Genomic DNA, 24,416 nt, shown 5'->3' with positions numbered 1-24,416 from the left:
CTCTGTGATATTCTACTTCTGCCAGTTTCACTACAGCTTATCTGTCGTTTTTTTTTACCTCTAGTTCTAGGTTTAGTACATATTTGCACACATTCTTTGCCATATTTTAATATTATAATGAAAAAGGAATATGTACATGTTTTCCTGTTTGAATAAAAACACTGATGAGTGATTTAATTTCATAATAATACTTCCTGCTTTTGGGCACACCCTCTGGGTTTCCTGCTCTCGAGGGTCAGAGGTGACATCATCCATAACATCCACTCAGTCCTGACAGACATCCTCTACTTTGACCTTGTGACCTTTTGCTGCTTGTGTCTTCCTACTCTGTAAATCCAGTGTCTTTAGTGTCTTTAGTGTGAGTGATACATGTCAAGTAAACATTAGAGAGCTGGGATGTGCAGCTCAGTGACTGTGGTGCTTCTTGTTGTTGAGGAACAGTGTTGAAAAACTTCAGTCTGCTTTGGTTTTAATTCCACAATTTATATTTTTTCACATACTGTACATAACAATCCTGTCTATTCTAGCCTTGTTGTCCTTGTTCCTATAGCTGTTATTTCTGTGTAAGTACACTGAGAGAGGTGCATAAAACCAAATTCCTTGTAATTGTGGCGAATAAATCTGATTCTGATTCTAAGATAAAAAAGCACGTAGTTGCAGTGAGACTTTAAGGACCAGCAGAGGGTGATAAAGAAGAGTAAACCCGCAGTTGGCTGAAGCCTCCAACCCACTTTCCCTCTCTTTCCGTGGGACGGCAGGTAGAGAGGCGCAGTGCGGCGGGGCTGCAGCACTCTCACACAGGAGTTAACCTGTTGGACTGCTGCTGCTGCTGCTGCTGCTAATCCACTACTCCCACTCTCTGTCTGCCAACAGCTGGCTCTCCTCCTCTCTCTCTGGATTTTGTACACTCTTCTCACAGTTTTTATGAGTTGGAATGACATTCTCCTGAACTGAGGCTGCTGTAATGAGATGTGAGTATTGTTGCTGGTGTTGTCTGCTGTGTTTTTACCTCTCTGATCCTGAACATAAAACTGATTTTGAAACTGTTTTTGTTGAAGCCTCTGTCCTAGGATCAGTGTGTGCTCTGCTCTTGCTGTTGCGGGAGCCTGCATGCCGGGGTGATGAGGTTACCTCCAACACAGGTAGGTGAGAGGTCACTGGGATGTTGTTATGCCTGCATTGTAATAGCTGTTTGCTGCCACGGGTCAGATGAGGGGAACATATATGAAGAAGGATGTGTTTTTCTTCTCCCTGTGGCTTTTTATCAAGGCTTCCTCTTTACTGCAGCCTTCTAGACATTCCCGTAACCCTGATAACAAAGGCAGGCCCTGGCAAGTCTGCTCCTGGCACAAAAGCAGGATGCATCCATGAGAAGAGGCAATACAAAGAAAGATGATTTAGCGTCATGATTTACAACTTCTCAAGTAAATTATAATGAGGACAAAGTAGCAGCAAGAGGCCTAATTATGATTTTTCCCCTGAATCATATCAACTTGTTGCAGTGAGATCATTTTATTTATCTAATAAAAGGAGTATTTGATCTTTTAGTTCCCTAAAAGATACAATTTCAAGACTCAGCGCCTATCAGATTCATGAAATTGGATGCATGCCTTCCTAGCAGTGAAGCCCCCAGACAGACTTTTCCTGCCAGACCTGTAGAAAACCCAAACATGCAGTCTGACCTGTACGGCTTCACACACCCCCTATACCATCCTGCCCCTTGGGCCAACGTTATCAGCTCTCACACACTGTGAACAAACAGTTTCACCACCTTTTTTTCCTTTCTTTTTCTGAATGAGATGCTGTGTTATTGTGGAAGTAAAGGACCACACAGGACGGGGTTTTTTTTTTTAGACGAATTCAGTCACAGGAGAGTAAACTGTTGACGCAGTGACAGTGATTTATGTAAATCTATGGTTCAATAAGCTGCGTTGCATGTGAGATTTAAACTCACTGTGACCTGTGAAATCAGATAGTGCCTGTGTAGTTTACATAGCAGTCAGATGAGGTTGCTGATATGTTGGTTGTGCAGCTAGGAGACGGAGAAGGATGGGGCTGCGTGGGCAGAAAGAGGCATGTTTGTGCATGTGCAGGGAGAGTTTTGGCTTATAAATGATCTGCAGTAATGGGTTTTTTTTGTCAGTGGAGCCTGCCCTCTACCTGGATGAGTTATCGTCCATCGCACGGTTCAAATATTTGTAATGCTTCACCCTGACATATTTCTATAATATTATGAACTTGTAATAATCCATGCATAAATTTTAGGATGAAGGAATGTGTGATGAAAACAGAGCTGTAATTTAAGAGGATTTAGTTTCTCATATCTTGTCAGTATATCTGTTTAGACATCCTCTCCCATCCTCCTGGTTCTGTGTGTAAGCACAACGGCCTTTTCATGTGGCTCACTTGATTTTTTCCCACACTTATTTGAACTTCATCTCTTTCCCTAAGATTTGTACCAACTTAAATAGTTCTTTCAGGGAGAGTTTTATTAAATAACAGACCTGTAAAACTGTTTTTCTGAGTACGACATTAGGGGGCCTATTACACCACTTTCCAGCTGAAATAAACGTTATTCAAGATGCTGAAAAAATTTGATAAAATTCCTGAAAAACAAGTGCTGCACTGGGAGCAGGCGGGATTCAATTAAATGATCTCACTTTACACGGCAGATGTTTTTTTAATGAAAGTGGGTCCTGGCGGCTCACTCTGACTTCCCGTCCGGCCTAAAAGACAAATGTTTCCAGAAGTGATTAAGCTTGTGCTAACACAGATGTTTTTCTATAAATCACTGTTCAGGAAGTAACGGTGTCAAGTCAATATTTATCTCACAATGTCGCAGCGTCATATATGATCTGCCTGTCTGAGTTTATGTCTAACAGTCTTTGACATGAGTTCTCTTTCTTGTTTCCCCACAGTGAACCCCTGCTGTTATTTCCCCTGTCAGCACCGGGGAGTGTGTGTAAGGTTCGGTGAGGTCAAGTATGAGTGTGACTGCACTAATACCGGCTACAGCGGAGACAACTGCACTGTCCGTGAGTCCAGTTATGTCCTCATATCCTCCCTTAGTATTGCACTTTTTCAAGAATTTGATTTTATTCGTTTGTACACAAAACGGAAAGGATTAGATGTCAGGCTTATGGAAAAGGCTTTTTCATTTTGTTGTTGTTAAATCAGGAAATAGAGCAACATAGCTCCTGGCTCTCAGAATTAGGACTTCTTGTCTAGACCCAAATATTTGGAAACACAGAGACCAGCTGGATCAGAGCTGCTTCTGCTGGTCTCTTTATTGAACCGCCTACTAACTCTGCCTCTCATTAACAAAGACCCATCACATATTGTTGTCCTTAATCAGATGTGATGTGTTTAGATGACAGTTATGCAGTTACATCCCACACACCAGGCATATTAATAATTAACACTTTGATTGTGCAAAGAGAAAAAAGAAAGGAAGAGTGGGAGGAGAAGGAAGGAAAAGTCAAACAGGAAAAGGGGAAATAATGGGATTGAGTGATAACATTTACTTAAAGGTCCCATATTGTGAGATTTTCATGTCTTTTTTTATTATTATTATAAAGCAGGTTTAAGTACTGTATAAATACTCTGAAAGTATTGAAATGCTCAATCCATGGAGAAATGCACACAGCCCGTATTCAGAAACTGTAACTTTGAAACAAGCTGTTAGGATTTCTGTTCATTTGTGATGTCATAAATCTACAATATATAGACATTTCACAGTTTTAAATGTAAACTACAAAAAAAAGTATATTGCCAAGAAGTGTAAGTCAATTGTTCGTTGCATCAGCGCCCAGCAGCAAAGCTACGCTTCCGCCATTTTGGACTGAAAGCGACTACCAGACGGCAGTAAAACGTTTGCCTAAAAAGTGCCGTACAAAAGTAAAACACAATTATTTCTATTCTATTGTCATATTCTACCAAAATGGCCTGTGTTGAACAATAAAATATTATAAATATAATTAGCGTTTTCAGTCCAAAATGGCAGCAGTGGCTGTTGAAAAAAAACCCATTACAGTTTAGTCCCTTTGCTTCTATACTCTTTAGTAAACATGCTAAATGTGTCCTGGTTTATTTCTAGTTGCAGTGTATATGAATGACATCAGCTGACAGGAAGTAAACATGGACCCAAGCTGTTGCCTAGCAATGCATTTCCGTTGAAATGCACTAAAACGGACGCTTCAGATAGAGGGTAACTACAGTATAGGCATATTCAGGCAGACAGTGTGAGGAACATAAAGGGGGTTGTTGAACATTACAGTATATAAACATAGCTTCGTCATCCTGAGTGAATTTCCATTTTGGTTTCCCAGCTGCGCTGACTTCCAGTAAGAACAGATTGTTTTTTCATGTGTTCTCCCATCACAGCGGAGTTCTGGAGCAGAGTGCGCCAGTTCATCAAGCCAAGCCCAGATGTGGCAAATTACATTCTCACCCATTTCCGCATCATCTGGGACATCATCAACTACACCTTCCTACGGGACGTCCTCATGCGGCTGGTTCTAACAGGTGCAGAGTCAGCTGTTCATTCACTCAATGAAATTCATTCATGGCTGCCGCGTATTCAATGTGTCTAATAACTTATTAACTTTTCTGAACAGCGAGGTCCAATTTAATACCCAACCCTCCAACCTTCAACTCAAAGTATGGTTACCTCAGCTGGGAGTCGTACTATAATCTGAGCTACTACACCCGGATTCTGCCCCCAGTGCCAGAGGACTGCCCCACAATTCTGGGGGTCAAAGGTTAGCCACTCATTTATTTTTATTTAGGTATCGATACAAGTATTGTTTTGGTATCCTATTTTTGCGATCAAATTTTATTGGTTTTAAAAATATGCATTGGAAATTATTTTTAAAAATGACATATTTCAAAATAAAACATGAATTAAAAACAATATATAAAATAAATAAACAAAATATTTATAAATAAATGGAATCAAAATAATATTAGAATATTTAAATAATAATAATAATAATAATAATATATCAATAATAATGATAAAAAAATACCCCCAAAATAAATAATAATAATAATGATAATAATAATAATAATAGATATTTCGATATCTGTACCAAAACCCAAGTATTGTATTGGCAGTAACATGTATTAGTACTAAAAACACTCAAATACTACCCAGCCCTACCTTTTCATAGTAATGATACATATGCACAATATATGTTGTATATTATTAGGCAGTTTAAACTAGTTTAATAGATCAATCTGTATTTTATAAGATGATCTTATGTTTTGGATAAAAAATCGTTGATTGAAATAATAATAATAATAATAATAATAATAATAATAATAATAATAATAATAAATAATATTAAAATAAATCGAATAAACATATTAGCTGTGTGGACAAAAACGTAAAACGTACAATATTTCCTTCTTCTTAAAATGTCGTACAGTAGAAGCAGCATAAAATAGAAATACTCAGGTAAACTATGAATACCTTAAAATTAGATTGATATACAGTACTTGAGTAAATGTAGTTACATTCCGCCACTGCATAATTTTGGTATTTCACTATGAGGTGCAAATGTGTGACGGCATCAGTAATATCTAATGCAGAAAATGTACTTTGCGCACCACAGCACGATATGCATGCAGATTACTGACCTTGGATGGATCAGAAGTGCAGTGTGTTGTGTTCACTGACGCACTGTTTCAGTGTTATGACTAGAGGCGTGGTGTATCTGTGTTGTGTTTGACGTCGTGGTGTTTCTGTGCAGGCGAGGCTGGGCTGCCTGACCCTGAACTTCTGTTTGAGAGGCTGCTGAAGAGAAGAACGTTCAGACCCGACCCCCAGGGCTCCAACCTCATGTTCGCCTTCTTCGCACAGCACTTCACCCACCAGTTCTTTAAGACCTACAATCGTATGGGTGTTGGCTTCACTAAGGCTCTAGCGCACGGGGTCAGTCCCTTTACAGCTTCTGTTCTTTTAGTAATCACAAACTTTATTTGGATAGAACTCTTCTCGCTTGTGCTTTCCTTGAATTTAACTTTGGGGTTATGGTTGGTCTGGGGAATTTATATTTTTAAGGGGAGGCTATGTGGTCAAGAGCTTTGCATTCATGCTTTGAATGAATGAATAAATTAATGTCTTTATTTATTTCCTCTCATTCTCTCACTTGCAGGTGGATGCAGGGCACATTTATGGAGACAACCTGCAACGTCAGCTCCATCTCAGGCTTCACAAAGACGGAAAACTCAAGTATCAGGTGAAAGAATCAAAACTGTGAATTGAGGAAACATAATGCATAAAGATGTATCTCGACACGGAACAAGGGCAGAGTGAGAGTGTCTTCAGCCAAATGTTACTCACTAACAGTGCTGTCCATATTTTATCATTTCATTGAATCTGCTTGTGTTGTCTTCATCATTAAAGGGACAGTGTGTAGGATTTAGTGGCATCTAGTGGTTTGGTTGCAGATTGCAACCAACCGAGTACCTCTCCGCTCACTCCTCCCTTTCCAAGACCGCGGTAACATGAGCCGCCGAGTTTAAAACTGTGGTAACGCCGTCCAACTCGCTCAGATTTGGCGGCATCTAGTGGTGTGGCTAAAGTGACTAACTATAGTGGATTTGATACCAAAAATAAAGTGATGCCAAGGGGCGTGATAAAGCGGCGTTATGTGACGAATTGGGATGAGAACATGTTGCGCTCAGAGGCCATCCTTACCTTAATAACACTACTTTAGGAGCAACGGAAGTCAAACAGCGGCTGGCGTTACCACGGTTTTACACTCTGCGCTTCATGTTACCGTAGTTTCACAAGCATGTCGGAGAATTACAGTGGCTTTCAAGTCACGTAAAAAACGTGAAAGTCTCTCTCTAGAGCCATAATCGGGTGATTATACACTAATGAAAACATAGTTTTGAATATTATATTCCATTTCTGCATATAGATCCCCCCAAATGTTACACACTGTGAGAAGCATCTGCCAAATATCATATTCCTGTTGCTGCAGGAATATGGAGTACTCTGTACTATACTGTCAGATAAAGTGAAGATGGTTGGGAAAGACAGATTGTGCATTGAGTTGTAATGTATTATCATTATTACTTTTCAGTTAGTTGACGGCGAGATGTACCCTCCCCCTGTAGTTGATGCACCCATTAAGATGAGCTACCCACCTGGGATCCCTCCGGAGGGTCAGATGGCTATTGGTCAGGAACATTTTGGACTCCTCCCTGGTTTGGGAATGTACGCCACGCTGTGGCTGAGGGAGCATAACCGAGTGTGTGACATCCTGAAGGCCGAGCATCCCACCTGGGATGATGAGCAGCTTTTCCAGACCACACGCTTCATCATCATTGGTGAGCTGGACAGAATTATGAAGGAATAGTTAAACATGTTGAGAAATACTTCCTGTTCCTTAACTATTATTAATACGTCGAACTATTCCTTTAATGCATTTATAATTTTAACTTTTTAATTGTGTTTGTCTAGTGCTGGTGTACTTTTTAACAACAGTTCTAAGCTCATGGATGATCATTTTATTTGAGTCATCTTGAGTTTGAACCTGTTGAGTCATGACTTAATACCTTAATAAATCTATCTGCCGTCTTTGTGTCTGTGCATGTTTCTCTCAGGTGAGACAATAAGAATAGTGATAGAGGAGTACGTGCAGCACCTCAGTGGATACCTGCTGCAGTTGAAGTTTGATCCCACCCTGCTCTTTAACACCAACTTCCAGTATGGCAACCGTATCGCTCTGGAGTTCAGCCAGCTCTACCACTGGCACCCGTTGATGCCAGACAGTTTCTTCATTAACGGAGATGAACTGTCGTACCCGCAGTTTATCTTCAACACATCTGTTCTCACAAACTACGGCATTGAGAAGCTGGTGGACGCCTTCTCCCGGCAAGCTGCTGGCCGGGTAACAATCCAAAGAACATCATAAATTTGCAGCGATAAATACATTTGTTTTTTCTAATGTACAGTTGTTTGTAATTTGGAATGGTATAATCTGCTACCTTCAAATATCCATGTAAAGTATTTTTTGGCATTCGTACTTCACGTCTTCCTGTTTTGCTGGATTTGTATCCTGTAAGTGACAATTACTGAGGGTAATGTTTTGGTACAGTTGTGTGACTAACTGAGGGTGGTTGGGAGTTTTATATTTATATTAACGCTTTATCTTGGCCTCAACCCAAAGTACACCTTTTAAAAAGGAGGGAAGACAATGTGATAACCGTTGTAGCTACAAGATTTATATGCTTAACAGAAACAAACATTGTTTTTGGTTGCCTGCCACATAAGGAGATGACTGTACCAGCCCGTTCTCATTCCCATGGCGTCAAATACCAATGTTTTGTCACGGCCATTGGCATTCGATACCATCCGACGCTTAAGAAGACACCCTTTAGCAGCAGTATGTTTTTTTCCTAAACCTAACTAAGTGGTTTTGATGCATAAACCTAAGCAACTGTTTTTGTTAAATTCATAACATTAAGCATGTGTTTACTGCGACCGAAAAGTGGCGCTGAGGGGTCTGACAAAGTGTCAGTATGTGACGAGTTGGAATGAGAATAGGTTAGTGTGTACTGGCTGAAAAAAAAGTTTGTTAATAGCTTCACCCGATTTGACTGTTATCGGCTCATTAAATGCGCATTATCAGTCGTTATAAACCTCATAGATGTGGGTCAGTAGGGGCCTGCTACACCTTCTACGCTGTAAAAGTGAAAACGGATCTTAAAAGCAATGTGGCCTTCTTTAGTTTTAGGCAACAACACCACTTAGTTAACTTTAGGGAAAAAGATTATGTTTTGGTTTTGCTGTCGACTTTCAGTGATCGCCCATGTGAATCGATGACAAAACCTACTAGTCAGTGTAGTAGGCCCCTTTTGACCCACATCTATGAGGCTTATACCGACTGATAACGCCTATTTAATGACCTAATAACAGTCTAACCGGCTGGTAAAATTACAGTCTTCACATAGATCATTACATTTACTAGCCTACATTAGCATACACTTTTGACATTTAATCACAGGTAATCACATACAACCGAGCCGCCTCCAGAAAAATAACAGCACATCCACATGAGCTGCTTAGCACTTTATATAACGTAAAGATGTTGTCTTTTTTTTTTTAAATATTAGATGCTTTATTCTCAAACTTTTGTCCTACAGATCGGCGGTGGCCATAACATCAATGCTGTGGTAACCAAAGTGGCTGTTGGGGCCATAAAGGAGTCCCGCCAACTGCGCATGCAGCCCTTCAACCAGTACAGGAAGTTTTTTAACCTCAAGCCGTACTCATCGTTCCAACAATTCACTGGTAAGAAAAACAGCTCTGTGTGCAGACCACGCAACACAAAGTGCAACCTTCAGAGCATGTGATATTTCACTTTTACAACTCCGTGAGAGCAGCCGAGCACACATTCTTGAAATAAACGGCATCCACTCCCTTCGAAGGCATTTTCTTAAAGACTATTCCCAATTGCTATCATTGTCTATTGTCTGCAAAGTTATAGATGATGCATTGTATTGTAGATATTTTATTAACTGTGCAATACTTGATTACCATTTTGCAGATAATGAGGAGATAGCCCGCGAGCTTGAGGAATTCTACGGTGACATTGATGCTGTTGAATTTTACCCTGGTTTACTGTTGGAGGGAACACGACAGGGGGCCATATTTGGAGAGAGCATGATAGAGATGGGCGCCCCCTTCTCTCTTAAAGGCCTCCTGGGAAACCCTATATGTTCTCCAGATTACTGGAAGCCCAGCACCTTTGGAGGCAAAGTCGGCTTTGACATAGTGAAATCTGCCACGCTGAAGAAGCTGGTCTGTCTGAACACCAGGACGTGTCCCTATGTGGCGTTCAGAGTACCAACAGAGGAGCAATCACAAAGTGGGAATGATGACAGTAAAGTAAGGACTGATGAGCTGTGACTCTTTGCAGACAGCAGAAGGTTATGGTTTGAGATGAATATAAACAAGATGTTTGTGTGTGGAGAATGTACAGTAATGGTTGTTTGAACAGCACTGGAGAATCATACAGGACTCAGAGCTCAGTATGAGAACTCACCTCTTCCTTAACTTGCTCACACTCATAAACAAACACATCAGTGACAACATAAACATGTACATTTTGCTAAATGCTTTGTGCCTGAAGACTGAAATACCATCATGTTTACACTGTCCAGTAATAAAGGTCTGTTAGATTTATTTTAAAGGAAATGATTGCACTGCAATATTAACATTCATTGAAATAAAACTATGGACACAACGTGGATTATTGTTCCATTCACTTAAAATGTGTAGTGATTAAAATCTTTGTCTTGACTATCCATTGTTTTGTACCTCTCATGAGACACTATTCCCACCCACTGCTTCTTGTGAATCCTGTGTTTCTTTTGGCTTGAGGCTGAATACTGATGGGAACATGAGAAGGACTCACAGGGTGTAAATTGCACAGAGAGGTTTAAAAAACACATAAGATTTAAGCACGGTTACATTGACTCTTAGAACATTTAGGTAGATTAGGATACATGTGAGATTATTCATGTCAGGGATCAGCCAGAAAATAAATCCACACACATTAGATTCACATGTGCTATCTGTCTTTTTAAATATTTAAATTCTGTAGTGATTTGTATTAACAAAAGGGAGAGTGAACCTATAATTATACTATTGGATTCATGCTACCTTTTGTGGAAATGTTTTTTTGTAATTTGTCATTTTTATTTAATTTCATTTGAAAATTGATTTTTAACATGTAAAATACAAAAAAAAAAAAAAAGAAAGAAAAAAATGATCATACCAACAAGTGGACAGTCAGAAACAAGTAGTATTTTATATACAATGAAAAGCATAAGAAAAATAAATTGTCAAACACTTGATGCCTTGATTTACATTTTCGAAAAGGAGTGAGAAGAAGTAGAAAAACTTATTTAATCCCACCCCTTCTCCATAAATCAATTATTATTTATTAACCAGCTTCCTTATTGAGCCATACATATACTCTAATAAAATTTTCCTAAATTTGTTTAACTATAATTATTATTATTTATAATTATTCTAACTATAATTATTACCTTTAATCTGTGTCATACAGAAATATAAATTACTGATATAATTATCCTTATTATCAATCCAGAATACCAATGAATTACTTAATAGTAATAGCAGTAGTAGTAGTAGTAGAAGTAGTATATACTGTATATTATTATATTTTATAGCCATACTGCCCTCTAGTTGTGAATTTGTGAACTACATAACACTTCCAGCATCTTCCAACATGTCTACGTCATTGGGATAAACCATGGTAGCGTGTTACCTTTACGTGCTCTCAGTAAAACTCGAAACTTATGGTACAATCACTTCAGAATGTGACCCAATTAAATATCATACTTTGAAACACAACTTTGAATGGCAATAATAATAGTAATATAATAATAATAATAATGAACTGTGAAGCTCAACACTTTTGAGTGGCTGTGTCTGTAAATTGAGTTATTTGATAGGCCTACTAACTAAAAAGTGCAAATATGTGCATTTGGAGCAATATTTGTGTCTACAATGTTTAAAAAAGCATCAAAGATTGAGCCATAATAATTATTGACGCGGTTTCTGGTATGTCTACCTCATTAATATAGTAAATATAGTATATATATTAATATATCTTAACCCTTGTCGCTAAATATCGCTTGGTTTATTATGATTACGATATTTTTGGTGAACTGTGAAGGCATCATACTCTGGGAGGCTAGTGTTTTGCGGCAGCAGCTAAACTAAACTGGCAGATTAGCTGGAGCTGTGAGCAGTGGGAGATATTTTACTAACAGTTGCTGGTCTTAAAATCAAGGTAAGACTAAAACCAATCATTCACAAGTACTGTGACTTTCTTTATGTGGTGTATAATGTTGGAGAGATTCATCTACACTCGGTTTATGGCGAGCTAATGTGTACGATTGTCACAGGAAGTCAGTGTAAGAAATGCTAGCACTAATGCTAGCTCACTTTCACAAACCTTGTCCTACTTCATGAACGAGATAATAGGATTGTCTCTATCCTCTCTGCAGCAGCGTTTAGATACCTGAGGAAACGGCAATAACAGTTTGATGACCTTATAAGTAGTTAACTGTTATTGTTTTAGCTGTCACACCTCTATAGGGATTCACAGGCACTTCAGGTGTTGGCTGTAGGCCTTAGATCTTACAATAGCAACAATATTAGATAAAAGAGATGTAGTTAGGCTGATTTCCTCTCTAGGGAGGGAAGGGACAAAGGAGGACGGTCTGCAGGACAGATAATAATGCAAACTGCACTTTCATAGACTAAACTACTGGAGTTACCCTGCACTACATTCACTTTTAACAGTCTCTTCTGCACTACATTCACTTTTAACAGTCTCTTCTGCACTATATTCACCTTTTAACAGTCTCTTCTGCACTACATTCACTTTTAACAGTCTCTTCTGCACTATATTCACCTTTTAACAGTCTCTTCTGCACTATATTCACCTTTTAACAGTCTCTTCTGCACTACATTCACCTTTTAACAGTCTATTCTGCACTATATTCACCTTTTAACAGCCTCTTCTGCACTATATTCACCTTTTAACAGTCTCTTCTGCACTATATTCACCTTTTAACAGTCTCTTCTGCACTACATTCACCTTTTAACAGTCTCTTCTGCACTATATTCACCTTTTAACAGTCTCTTCTGCACTACATTCACCTTTTAACAGTCTCTTCTGCACTATATTCACATTTTAACAGCCTCTTCTGCACTACATTCACCTTTTAACAGTCTCTTCTGCACTATATTCACCTTTTAACAGTCTCTTCTGCACTATATTCACCTTTTAACAGTCTCTTCTGCACTATATTCACATTTTAACAGTCTCTTCTGCACTATATTCACCTTTTAACAGTCTCTTCTGCACTACATTCACCTTTTAACAGTCTCTTCTGCACTATATTCACATTTTAACAGTCTCTTCTGCACTATATTCACATTTTTTAATAGTCCTGTATCACAGCTGTTACCCTGCACTATATTCAGTTTTAACAGTTTTCTTCATCTACTTGTATCTTTACTGGTATATTTTTGTACTTTGTACTTTGAACTACTAATTTTTTACTGTCTTTTTACTAACATGTTTTGCACTATGGAACTGTGATGCTGGAAACTTGAATTTCCCTCGGGATCAATAAAGTTACTATCTATCTATCTATCTATCTATCTATCTATCTAATATTATCTTCTATTTTAACCACTGTCAAATGGGTGGGATTTATCAGCCTGGGTCTCTCTCCATCTGTGCACATTAGTTGGCTTACATACAGTTCAGTGCATCACTAAAGGCCTCTCAGCCCAGGTTTTTGTTGACACACTTACTTAGTATAAGCTCTGTACAGTGTAGATGTCCCATTTTTTTTTTTTTAAATAAACCCTTTCTATCCGACCTACGGCAGCTTGAATGGCTGTCAATCTGGATTATTATGCTCCACTGATTATAGTGCTTCTGCCATACTATTGTGTGATAAAACTGTTGTTAATCTGTAGAGGTTTTATCTATTAAACATAAAGCAGTATTGTCTCACTGTCAACTGCAATGCAAATTATTTGTCAACTTACCCAACAAAATGCAGGTCGGCGTGCTTATTTAAACACAAGCTGTGTGTGAATTTAAGCTATAAGTGTACTAGATTACTTCATATTGATGTTGTTCAATACGGACTTCCTTCTACGTGCAGTACAAAGATGAAGAATGAGCTCTCAGTCATGTTAATAAGAAGAATAAACAGAAACATAATGATACCATTGCATGTGAAAGCATTAAGCGTAGCGTTGTGTCCTGTACAAAGCTGTAGTAGTGAGTTGCATTTGTATCTTAACAAATTGATAACTGCTGCCCTCAGGTGAGCCGTTGTCATGACGACTCTGGATGACAGAATTCTGGGAGAGAAGCTGCAGTACTACTACAGCAGTAGTGAGGATGAAGGCAGCGAAAACGAGGATGAGGATGGGGAGAACAAGACCATCCGGGACGGTACCGTCAATGAGCCTGAGATAGACTACAGCGCTGATGGAAGTGCTGTCAACACAGGTATTAATACAAACACACACACACACACACACACACAATCCTAATAAGACCACTATGCATATATGAAGTACAGGGATAGTGACTCGGGCTATTCTGTCTCAGGACCAAAGGGTGTCATCAATGACTGGAGGAAGTTCAAACAGCTGGAGGTGGAGCAGAAACAAGAGCAGAAGAGAGAGATGGAAAGACTGATCAAGAAGCTGTCGATGACCTGCCGCTCTGACCTTGACCTGGAAAAAGACAAAGAGAAACAGAAAGAGCTGGCTGACAAAATCAAAGGCAAAGTAAGTAGGATGAGGACAAAATACATACATGGTGAAAGAAGCGCTTGTAAAATCTTGTTCCTCACTCCATCCTGTCAGTACCTGGGTGACTCCCTCTTGAAACTGTGCCACACTTGCTAATGGGACACTTGCTGTGGGAAAAGGCTTAATACAGGCAAGATGTTAATTAAGGACAACCTGATTAACATCGTGGAATCCCTGCACCTTCATCCTCTAATTTGTGACTAATTATAGATCAGTAAACTTAGTGACATACTTGGTTTCACTGCCTACAATTTGAGATATAAACGTATCTTATGTCCTGAGAAACACGTTTATCCTTGTCATTGAGTGAATTTAACAGTCCAGAGTAAAAATTGGATTCATCGGAGCAGGGGCTTAAATACAAACATAAGTAAATATAAAATAGTAATGTAAATGTAGATTTGTAATTTAGTTGAAGACAGTATTTCAGATGGGAAAACTGAATGTAAACAGGATGTAGTATGTATATGCAGGATGAGAAGTACTATATGTACACATAGGTGTAAACAGGAATGTAGTGTGTAATAATGAGAAGTACTAAAAATATATATACAGAGGTGTAAACGTGAATGTAGTATGTATAGAGAAGTAATAAAGGTAAATTCACCATCTCATGGGGTGGCTATGTATTGGACTATTTTTTGGCTGGGACCTGTAACTTCCTGGACTATCTGCTGGTTGCCTGGCAACTAGTCCTGGCCAGGAATTATAATTTAATTCTCAGCAAGAAAGCATATTTCTGTTCCTTTTACTAACTGTATGTGTTTTTCTTCTTCGTTTACCCTACAGATGACCATGCAAGAGTACAACATGCTCCAGGAAGAAGAGGACGACGAAGACTTCCTCCAGCATTACCGTATGCAGCGCATCGAAGAGATGCGGCGCCAGTTCTGCCGCGGCAAACGCTTTGCGCAGGTCTACGAGCTTAGCAGCGGAGAGGACTTCCTGGAGGCTTTGGACAAGGAGGACCAAAGCACACTGGTCATGATCCACATCTACGAGGCCGACATCCCGGGCTGCGAGGCCATGAGCGGCAGCCTGATGTGTCTGGCTCAGGAATACCCGCTGGTCAAGTTCTGCAGCGTGCGCAGCTCGGCCATCAGCACCAGCGCACTGTTCAGAGACAGTGCTCTGCCCGCTCTGCTGGTTTACAAAGGAGGGGATCTGATCGGCAACTTCGTGCGGGTCACAGACCAGCTCGGGGAAGATTTCTTTGCCGTAGACGTGGAGGCGCTGCTGCAGGAGTACGGCCTGCTGCCGGACAAGGCCCCCATCGTCTCGAAGACGATTCGCAACGGAGCCATCGTACAGAACACTGTGAGCGATGATGACTCTGACCTTGATATCGACTAGAGCCATAATATCTAACATGCATTATATTGCTTGGGAATCACAGTCTGCATGGACTTTAGATAATTTTTATGTATGTGGACCCCCCGTAGTGATGACGGACTGAGCCAGGATTGCCATGTTACTACTCTCACAGCATCATAAGACCAGCATTGAAGCAGAACCAAAAGTAAATGCACACAAAAAACATCACGGCCCAGTGAGTTTCATCATGACATCAATCCATGGTAAACATAAGTTATAATTAATAATTAAAGTACATTTTTGTTACATTAATATCGAGGAGTGAAAATGATGTAGATTGTTAGTTTAAATGTTTTATTTGAGCTGTGATTGTCAACTATTTATTTGTTGTGTTAAAAAAACACATTCCCTTGTTTTGTTTCATGTGCATCGTCATTGAATTTAATGCGTCTCACTCTGTAGAATATGAATCCTGCAGCCCGAAACTGACTTTTAGTTAATTTTATAACTTTTATATGTGCTGTACCATTTCAAATAGTGAGAAAGAATAAACACATGTTTCGTCTCACTGTTGTCTGCCTGTTCTATTTTTATTTATTAGAGTTGTCCAAGGTAGGGATGATGGATAATAAAACAAAAAGGACTGATTATGGGTAGTGTATAAGGCTTGTAGTAACGAACCCACAGATAACTGTCACCCAACTCTGCATTTCCCTTCAGCTCCACAGGACATTTTAACGTCTTTAGGCTCAGGTGATTTTGGTTTTCCAACCCACAAAATCTGCTCTCATCAACGTCATTTCTAGCAGAGTTTTCAGGAAAAAAAACCTCTGATAAACCCGTTGTATGCTACCTGCTCAGCACCAAACAGAAAAGAGACACAGTTAGAAACTAGCTGGTGAACATAGTGGAAGAGCCAGATATTTTATCTATTTAATCTTTATTAAACCACACAAGTCAATTAAGAACAAATTCTTATTTACAATGGAGGTCTGGATATTTACCTCAGGAGTTGATAAGACACCAAAACAAAGCTAAAACGGAATTATTTAATTTAAGTTGATGCTAATGTTGCTCCTTATGTTGGATGTTTAAATATAACTTTTTGCCAACATGTTAAAAAAAACAAACTTTTATAAGGTGATGATTGTCAGTGTTGTGTTTACAGCTTCTTCTGTCCCCAAGCAGCCAAAGAAAGTTGGTCAAAGTTAATAAGATCACAGATCAGCTCAGACGAATAGTACTTGCAGACGTTCTGACTCGTCAAACACAGGTGTAATTAATGCTGTTAATTTGCTGGAACAGAGCCAGCGTTAATGTTATTAGTTCCACCTGTGCTTTTCCTGCTAGAGCAAGTTGAAATGTCTGCTGTGGAAAAAAAGGTCTAACCCATGATTATTCCTCCAGGAATCCAAACTACTTGATGTTTCTCAGTATTTATAGCTGAACAGTTGAAATAAGTCTGAATTACGTGGAAAAATAACAATAAACGTCACAGTTTTGTTAACATCTTTTTAGCCAAAAGTTGAGTTTTTTATGTAATAATCCTATGGACATTTTGACTTGTCAGAGTAGGAAAAGCACAGGTGAAATTGATAACATTAACGATGGCTCCCAATAAGCTATTCCAGTGGATGCACAATATCAGGGCCTCCCCTGTGCTATCTACTATGACATGTCAAAATGTCTGCTGGGAAAAAGGTATTTGAGCTTCCTCTGTGGTAATACACAAGCATCAACAGGCTGCTTTCCACTCCAGTAAATTCCTCAGAGGTGATTTGTCTAACACAGACTGTGGATAGGGTAACTCATCCAATCCTTTCCACTCAATATGCCCGTTTCACAGCATGTCACTGCAGGGTAAACACAGGTGTAATTAATAACATTCATCCATTGAGTTGGGCCAGGTTCCCTAGTATTGTTCGTGCTGGCTCACTGGAATCGCTGTGACACACCAAATAGAACAATTAATGTCATTAATGACACCTGTGTAATTTACCTTGTTTACCCTGCAATGACGTGTGAAAATGGGCTGCTGTGAAAAGGGCATATAATCACTCTGAACATGAAGAGCCAAGGCCAGAGCTAATCCCTGCAACCATATCAAAACTCACTATTCAATTATTTAAAAAAATTACAGTTTGCACTTATCCCCATTGGCCACAAGATAACAACTTGTATGACAATTGAGCGACACAGACAACAGCTCAAGTTTGTGTGTAGCTCTTCAGTGGACACCCAGGCTAATGTATCCTCATCATCATCATCAGCAGCAGGGTGAGGCAGGGTAACGCCAGCAGCAGGAGGGCTGTTCCTTCATGGAGGGGAGCCGCTGAACCGTGCAGGTCATGTCCACAAAAGGCATGCTCCAACAAGAGATGGGTGTCTGCACTGATGCCTGCCAGGAAGGGAGAAATACTGTCACTTACATAATATGCATGCAACATATACTGTCCTGCTAGAAGGCTCATTTGTGTGCAGAGTTGATTAACATTTCATTATCCCTCTGGTGCTTACATGACCCCGTAAGGCTAACTGCAGCCTACATGACCGTGAAATCAATGCCAACTAATACTATGGGCTCTGCCACAACAACACGCTCAATGCAGTGAATCTGCTGGAAGCTTTGAAGTGTTGTAGTTAGCCTTAAGAGATCAGGGTGTTGTGATACACACCGTGTTCTGACCATTCGTCCCACAGATGCCGGGCATCCTCGTTGTGATGGTCACGGTGTTCATGATGATCTGGGTCTGAATTAATCACAAAACACACACACAAAAAAAGTCATGAATAAATGTCCTCTTGGCGAGGTCAAACAACAAAAAAAGAGAAAGCTGTATAAGAACATGAATGAATGGAGACAGCATGGAAAGGATTAAAAGAAAACAAACAGGAGATGAGAGTAAGGGAAAGAGCAGGCAGCTGTTTTAAAAACACAACATTTCTAAAGACTAATATGCATTTCAGTAGACGTCCCACAATGTAGTAGTATACACTCTGTGTCTTGAGATTAAACTTCAATTCAAAGGTTTTATTTGCATATACACAAGACATATGTGTACTAGTGTGCAATGGATCATAATATCAAGAGTAAAATGATAATTAGAAAAAAAAATAATAAATAAATATAAAGGAGGAAATTCCAAAGTTCTTTTTAAATCTGAAATATTTTCTTTTGCCATTTCATGTGTGGATGAACCTGTCAAAGAATATTAAATACAACATGTTGTAATAATAATAATAATAATAATAATAATACATTTTATATGATTTACACAAAACTAATAACTTCTTTTTAAATTTAAATTTGGTCGAGCCTCATATTCTTTAAGTTTGTTTTCTATAAATATGGTGAGTCTTGAGGAATCCTCTGAATATTTTTTATTTTAATTTCTTTTTCATAAATAGTTTCTTTTGCCATTTCATGTGTGGATGAACCTGTCTAAGAATATTAAATACAACATGTAATAATAATAATAAATGCATTTGATTTACACAAAACCAATAAGTCTAAGCCAATGAGTCTTGAGGAATCTTCTGAATATTTCTTATTTACATTTTTAATATTATTAAAATATTACTCTGAATACTGTTGAATATCTCAGTTTCTAAGTGGGCTCTATGTTGCACCCTTAAAAAACTTTCCACTATAATTATTGTTCTGTTAAAGCTTCTTTTACTCATATTTGTATTTATACTGTATGCATAGGTGGTAAAGGACTCGGTACCATTTGAGTGATGCAAGAGCATCCGTTTGAGTTCCCTGAGGGCTTGTGTGAGGTTTTCCAGCTGGTCATGAAGGTGGATGTTCTCCTCTATCAGTGCATGAATTGTATCCTGTAGTTCAAAGCTCCGACTTTGCAAGACCAGCAGAGCCAAGGGCATGAAGAAAAGCACCGGCCTTAGTCCCCTCATAGCGACCGCGGCCTCTATCACATCCTCACAGACGCCAAGCCATCCCTCTCATAGGTACGTTCCAGTCCTCTGTGGAAGAGATTCACTGCACAAATGATTGCTGCAGTATAGTTGTATCAGCTTTAACTCAAGGGGAGGTGACAACCGTTTATTTCTTTCCACAGCCATGGATGGAAAGCTGCCAGTGGGCTGCTTTCAAATCTATCCAATGTTTTACACATCAGTGCTCACTGTGACAAAAGTAACAGGGACCCCGTTTGCGTCAGGACAACCTACTGCAAATGAAATTTCATGTTGTAAACATATGCTGTGTAAACAAATATGTGTTCAATTCTGCAGGAATTTACGTAAGATACAAAAACGTGGGTAAAAAGGGAAGCAATGTGCCAGCTGGGTGCACAGATAATCAATGCATTGCAGACAGACAGACAGACACTCTCCTGGTGTTTGATTAGTTGCAGCTCATTTCTGTCACAGCATGCACATAATCACTGGGACATCAGATCAGTGAGGTCAAGAGGACAGTACACAGAAAAACATTGTTGCCATTACAGTATATTCCCTCAATGCAGGTTGGTCTGGTGCTGAGATAATTTAGTAGAGGGTTCAACAAACAAAAGTCAGTAAAACGAAGTGCCCACTTACTGACCTATTTCTAGCCACAGCAGCTAAACTATTTACATCAGGTTTGGGCATGTTTAGTGCACAGGAAATAGCACATGCCTCAAAATGAAGTCAACAAAATTACTAGTAACATTTACCAGCTTTCCTGTTTTTGTAAGACCTATTGCTTACAAAGGCATTTACTTTCTGCTCAAATGCTGTACTTTTCTACTTTATATCCAACAACTGCACAATTAAATTACCATGTTTGAGAAAAACAAGCTGGAGGTAAAAAAATCCCTCAGCCTCCTTGGTATGCATCCTTTTCTCAGTTGGACTAATTATGAATCTATATTTGTTTAACGCTGACTTAATCCTTTATTGATCAGATTGTGGTTGCTTTTGCCAGGAAGTTTTGCTCATTTACACTCTCCCAATGACAATTATGCATTAAAAAATACTTTGGAATAATTTGATTCTTACCATACCAAATGACAGATATCTGCAAAACCCTGCGTATTAGAAACCACAGGTGTAATTGAGATCCAGGGGCAACTTAAGACACAAGACAATGTGGTGATTTTTTCCAAACAAAAACTTTTATTTAGTCATCATGTGTATCAGTTTATGCTGTCTTGGCAGCCCTGGTGCGCTTCTTCTTGACCACAACAGGCTTCTGGCTCTTCAGAATGGCACTGGCACGACGCAGGGCAGCCTGCGGAAACAAATGAGACTCAAAATATATTCCTGAAAGCTTTGTAATACAAACTACAAATATAAAGGTACCATCATACAAACCAACGTGGTAATACATTTGAGATTTTGCAGTAAAAAAATCACAAGTTAAACTCACCATGCGCAGGTCCTTCCTGTACTTGTTCTTGCGAATGATGTGCCTCAGGCTGTTGAGGGTTGCGCGAGAGTTCTTGTTGATGGTGATCTTCTCGTAAGAGCTGGCAGGCTTGTGCTGGCCTGTTACACAAAAAAACAAAGTAGACATTCTAATGTTACCACATCGGATGTAAAAATACAAAATCAATAAAAAACCTGAGACTGCAAAAACTCTGAGGTTTTGTAATCCTGCTCTACATCTGTGCTAATCTGCATCACGTTTCTTGTCCTTACAGTTCAGTGCTTGTTAGCTGATTCCAGGAATCCAATGCGAGTGTGGACAAAGCTATTTGACAGAAATGTTTACCTGCACGCTTCTTCAGCACGACGACGACTCCCTTGCCATCGGCAGCGGGCTGCACACCTACAGTCTTCTTGTGCACCAAACCATTGAAGCGGAAGGAGTTCCTTGACTTCAGGTTGTTGGGCTCCTGTCACATAAATGGAATTTAATCAGAAAACCCCACAGGACAGCTTGCGTTGGTAATGTCAAAGATGAACATTTGCACATTTGTTTCACCACAAAGAACAGTCCCATCATATCCTGTTAGCTATTGAATTCAGTTTATTTTTTATATAGCATCAAATCATAACAGACGTTAATCTTGAGACGCTTTTCATACAGGGCAGGTCTAGACCGTACTCTATAGACTACTCTAGTTACGGGGTCCACACTAGGGCTGCAACAAACGATTACTTTCACTGTCAATTTGTCAATTATTTTCTCAATTAATCAATTCATGTTTGGTCTATAAAATGTCAGAAGATGGTGAAAAAATGTCTATCAGTGTTTCCCCAAAGCCCAAGATGATGTCTTCAAATGTCTCGTTTTGCCCACAACTCAAAGATATTGAGTTTACTGTCATAGAGGAGTAAAGAAACCAGAAAATATTCACATTTAAGAAGCTGGAATCGCATAACTTTTACTCAAACCGCTTAATCGATTATCAAAATAGTTGGTGACTAATTTAATAGTGGACAACTAATCGATTCATTGCTGCAGCTCTAGTCCGTACAGCCCTTACAGTGTACTGACAGTATTACAGTAGTAGGCTTTGCTTATGTATGTCTGCTTATTAGTATGCAAGAAATCAAAGTACATGTAGGAAATTATGCAAAATTGTGACTTTGGAATACCACTGCCAATTAAAGTTCAAAGTTGTCCCACAGATTTAATATTTATTTATTGTTTATAAAATCTTCCTTGAGCTGTTTTACGGCTGTGCACCTTACCTCCACTACCTTTTGTATTGCACTGTTGGGCCATACTATACATCACACTCAAAAATGGCTTTTAGTATTTGTACATAGTTTTTGAGAACCCCCAATTTTGTCACTTTTCGAGTGTAATCACATCACATCCTTTGCTGTCAGGGCTCCCAAACTGTGGACTGCACTTCCTATAGAGATACAATCATCTAACTCTTTATCCACTTTTAAAAACACATTTTTTTAGGATAGCATTTCTATAAGGAGAAGGGTATAAATATATGTATGTATACATCCGTTTCTGGACGCATGTGTACATTTATACACATTTATGTATATATACTGTATATTTGTTTTATCAACTTGTCCTACCTTTTTACCACTTCTATTATTATTGATATGTTCCGTGATGTTCTGTTTTAGCAGTTACCATATTTGTTTTACTTTATTTATCTGCTTTTATTGTCTTATGAAGCACTTTGTAACATCTGTTTTGAGAAGTGCTATATAAATAAATGCATTATTATTATTATAAAAACCCTGGTTAAAACTCATGATAAGTTGGGGACACAGGTGTGGACAGTCAGGTGGTCTGAGCAGAGACAGGTAGTGTGTGGACAGTCAGGTGGTCTGAGCAGAGACAGGTAGTGTGTGGACAGTCAGGTGGTCTGAGCAGAGACAGGTAGTGTGTGGACGGTCAGGTGTGGTCTGAGCAGAGACAGGTAGTGTGTGGACAGTCAGGTGGTCTGAGCAGAGACAGGTAGTGTGTGGACAGTCAGGTGTGGTCTGAGCAGAGACAGGTAGTGTGTGGACGGTCAGGTGGTCTGAGCATAGACAGGTAGTGTGTGGACAGTCAGGTGGTCTGAGCAGAGACAGGTAGTGTGTGGACAGTCAGGTGGTCTGAGCAGAGACAGGTAGTGTGTGGACAGTCAGGTGGTCTGAGCAGAGACAGGTAGTGTGTGGACAGTCAGGTGTGGTCTGAGCAGAGACAGGTAGTATGTGGACGGTCAGGTGGTCTGAGCAGAGACAGGTAGTGTGTGGACGGTCAGGTGGTCTGAGCAGAGACAGGTAGTGTGTGGACAGTCAGGTGTGGTCTGAGCAGAGAGACAGGTACAGGTGTACTCACAGTGCTGTAGGTCTGTCCGTTCCTCTTGATGAGGAAGCTGGAGCAGTTCCTGATGACCATCCACTGTAAATGGGCAGACATGATGAACCTGAACAAAAAACAAGACACATGGGGAGTGTTACTGAAATAACTCATGAGCAGCTGAAGGCAACTTTAAACAGCAGTTATTTGTTGATTTGATTTATTATTACTCTCGTATTTTTTTATTATTATTATTATTTTTAACTCTATTCTTTCTTTTTGTCATTATTTCTTTTAATTTTATTTAAATTTTGAATGTTGGGGTTGTTTTCTCTAGTGTATTTGATGGGTTGTCTGTAAGCTCATCTACTTAAAAGTTGGTTTATAGACTATTTAATTATAATTACTAACAGTGGATTGCATATATGAAAACAGCCTTGAAAAAAAGAAAAAAACAAAGTATAAATTTAACGTTTACACTGAAAACACAGCATTGGTTGCACTGAAGCTCAGTTAGCTAAAGCTAAAGCCAGCTCAGCTCCACGACGAGGCCTAACACAGACGACGTATTCACACATATATCTCTCCATTCCTACACTATAAAGAGACTTTTCTTGTCACATAGGTTGTATAACAAACCCCACAACCATAATACCTTACTTTTTTAGACTAAATACAAGCAGGGAGACACAATAAAGACGTTTTAGTGAGCTGCTATTAGGTTGCCGAAGCGACCACGTTACCTTTTAGCGGAGGAAGAGGACCGGAGAGACCGGAAACCGCTTTACACTATCTCTGTCACAGATCACTCCGCAACTACAGATACTTTTTTATAAACAATCTATCATCAAAAACACATTTTAAAACATTTAAAAAAAAACACTGAGTCATAATTAACGTAACAGTTGTGGTTTTATTTGTATTATAACGTTATATTATATATTTTGAAAGTGGTATTATTGAGTACTAATTATCCACGAGCCCCGGCGGAGGAACACG

The 24,416-nt window shown here is 39.2% G+C and overlaps 2 protein-coding genes across 3 annotated transcripts; one reads left to right on the top strand and one right to left on the bottom strand.

The window, feature by feature from the left end:
* The first annotated feature begins 756 nt into the window (after positions 1–756).
* Positions 757–16,281, top strand: pdcl (phosducin-like). Its single transcript, XM_037753414.1, has 14 exons — positions 757–971; positions 1,059–1,142; positions 2,919–3,035; positions 4,384–4,524; positions 4,617–4,760; positions 5,754–5,935; positions 6,159–6,242; positions 7,095–7,341; positions 7,618–7,904; positions 9,160–9,307; positions 9,564–9,921; positions 13,906–14,090; positions 14,193–14,374; positions 15,188–16,281. The coding sequence occupies exons 1-14, from the start codon at positions 965–967 to the stop codon at positions 15,749–15,751; spliced, it is 2,730 nt and encodes a 909-aa protein (XP_037609342.1). The 5' UTR covers positions 757–964; the 3' UTR covers positions 15,752–16,281.
* Positions 16,282–20,807: 4,526 nt separating this feature from the next.
* On the bottom strand, positions 20,808–24,185 carry rpl28 (ribosomal protein L28). Of its 2 annotated transcripts, none has more exons than XM_037752112.1 (5): positions 24,161–24,185; positions 23,457–23,544; positions 21,429–21,552; positions 21,084–21,202; positions 20,808–20,945 (listed from the first exon to the last, which is right to left on the bottom strand). In XM_037752112.1, exons 2-5 carry the CDS (start codon positions 23,535–23,537, stop codon positions 20,856–20,858), a joined length of 414 nt encoding a protein of 137 aa, XP_037608040.1. In that variant the 5' UTR covers positions 23,538–23,544; positions 24,161–24,185; the 3' UTR covers positions 20,808–20,855. The 2 variants fall into 2 exon arrangements, with proteins under 2 accessions (XP_037608040.1, XP_037608039.1); XM_037752111.1 differs by lacking the exon at positions 24,161–24,185 and adding an exon at positions 24,078–24,119.
* Positions 24,186–24,416: the final 231 nt, after the last annotated feature.

This window comes from Sebastes umbrosus, chromosome 19 (assembly GCF_015220745.1).
Source record: "Sebastes umbrosus isolate fSebUmb1 chromosome 19, fSebUmb1.pri, whole genome shotgun sequence".
In the NCBI taxonomy this organism is placed as follows: Eukaryota; Metazoa; Chordata; class Actinopteri; order Perciformes; family Sebastidae; genus Sebastes; species Sebastes umbrosus.
Note: the sequence above shows the minus strand (reverse complement) of the source record. Positions and strands in the feature narration are given on the sequence as shown.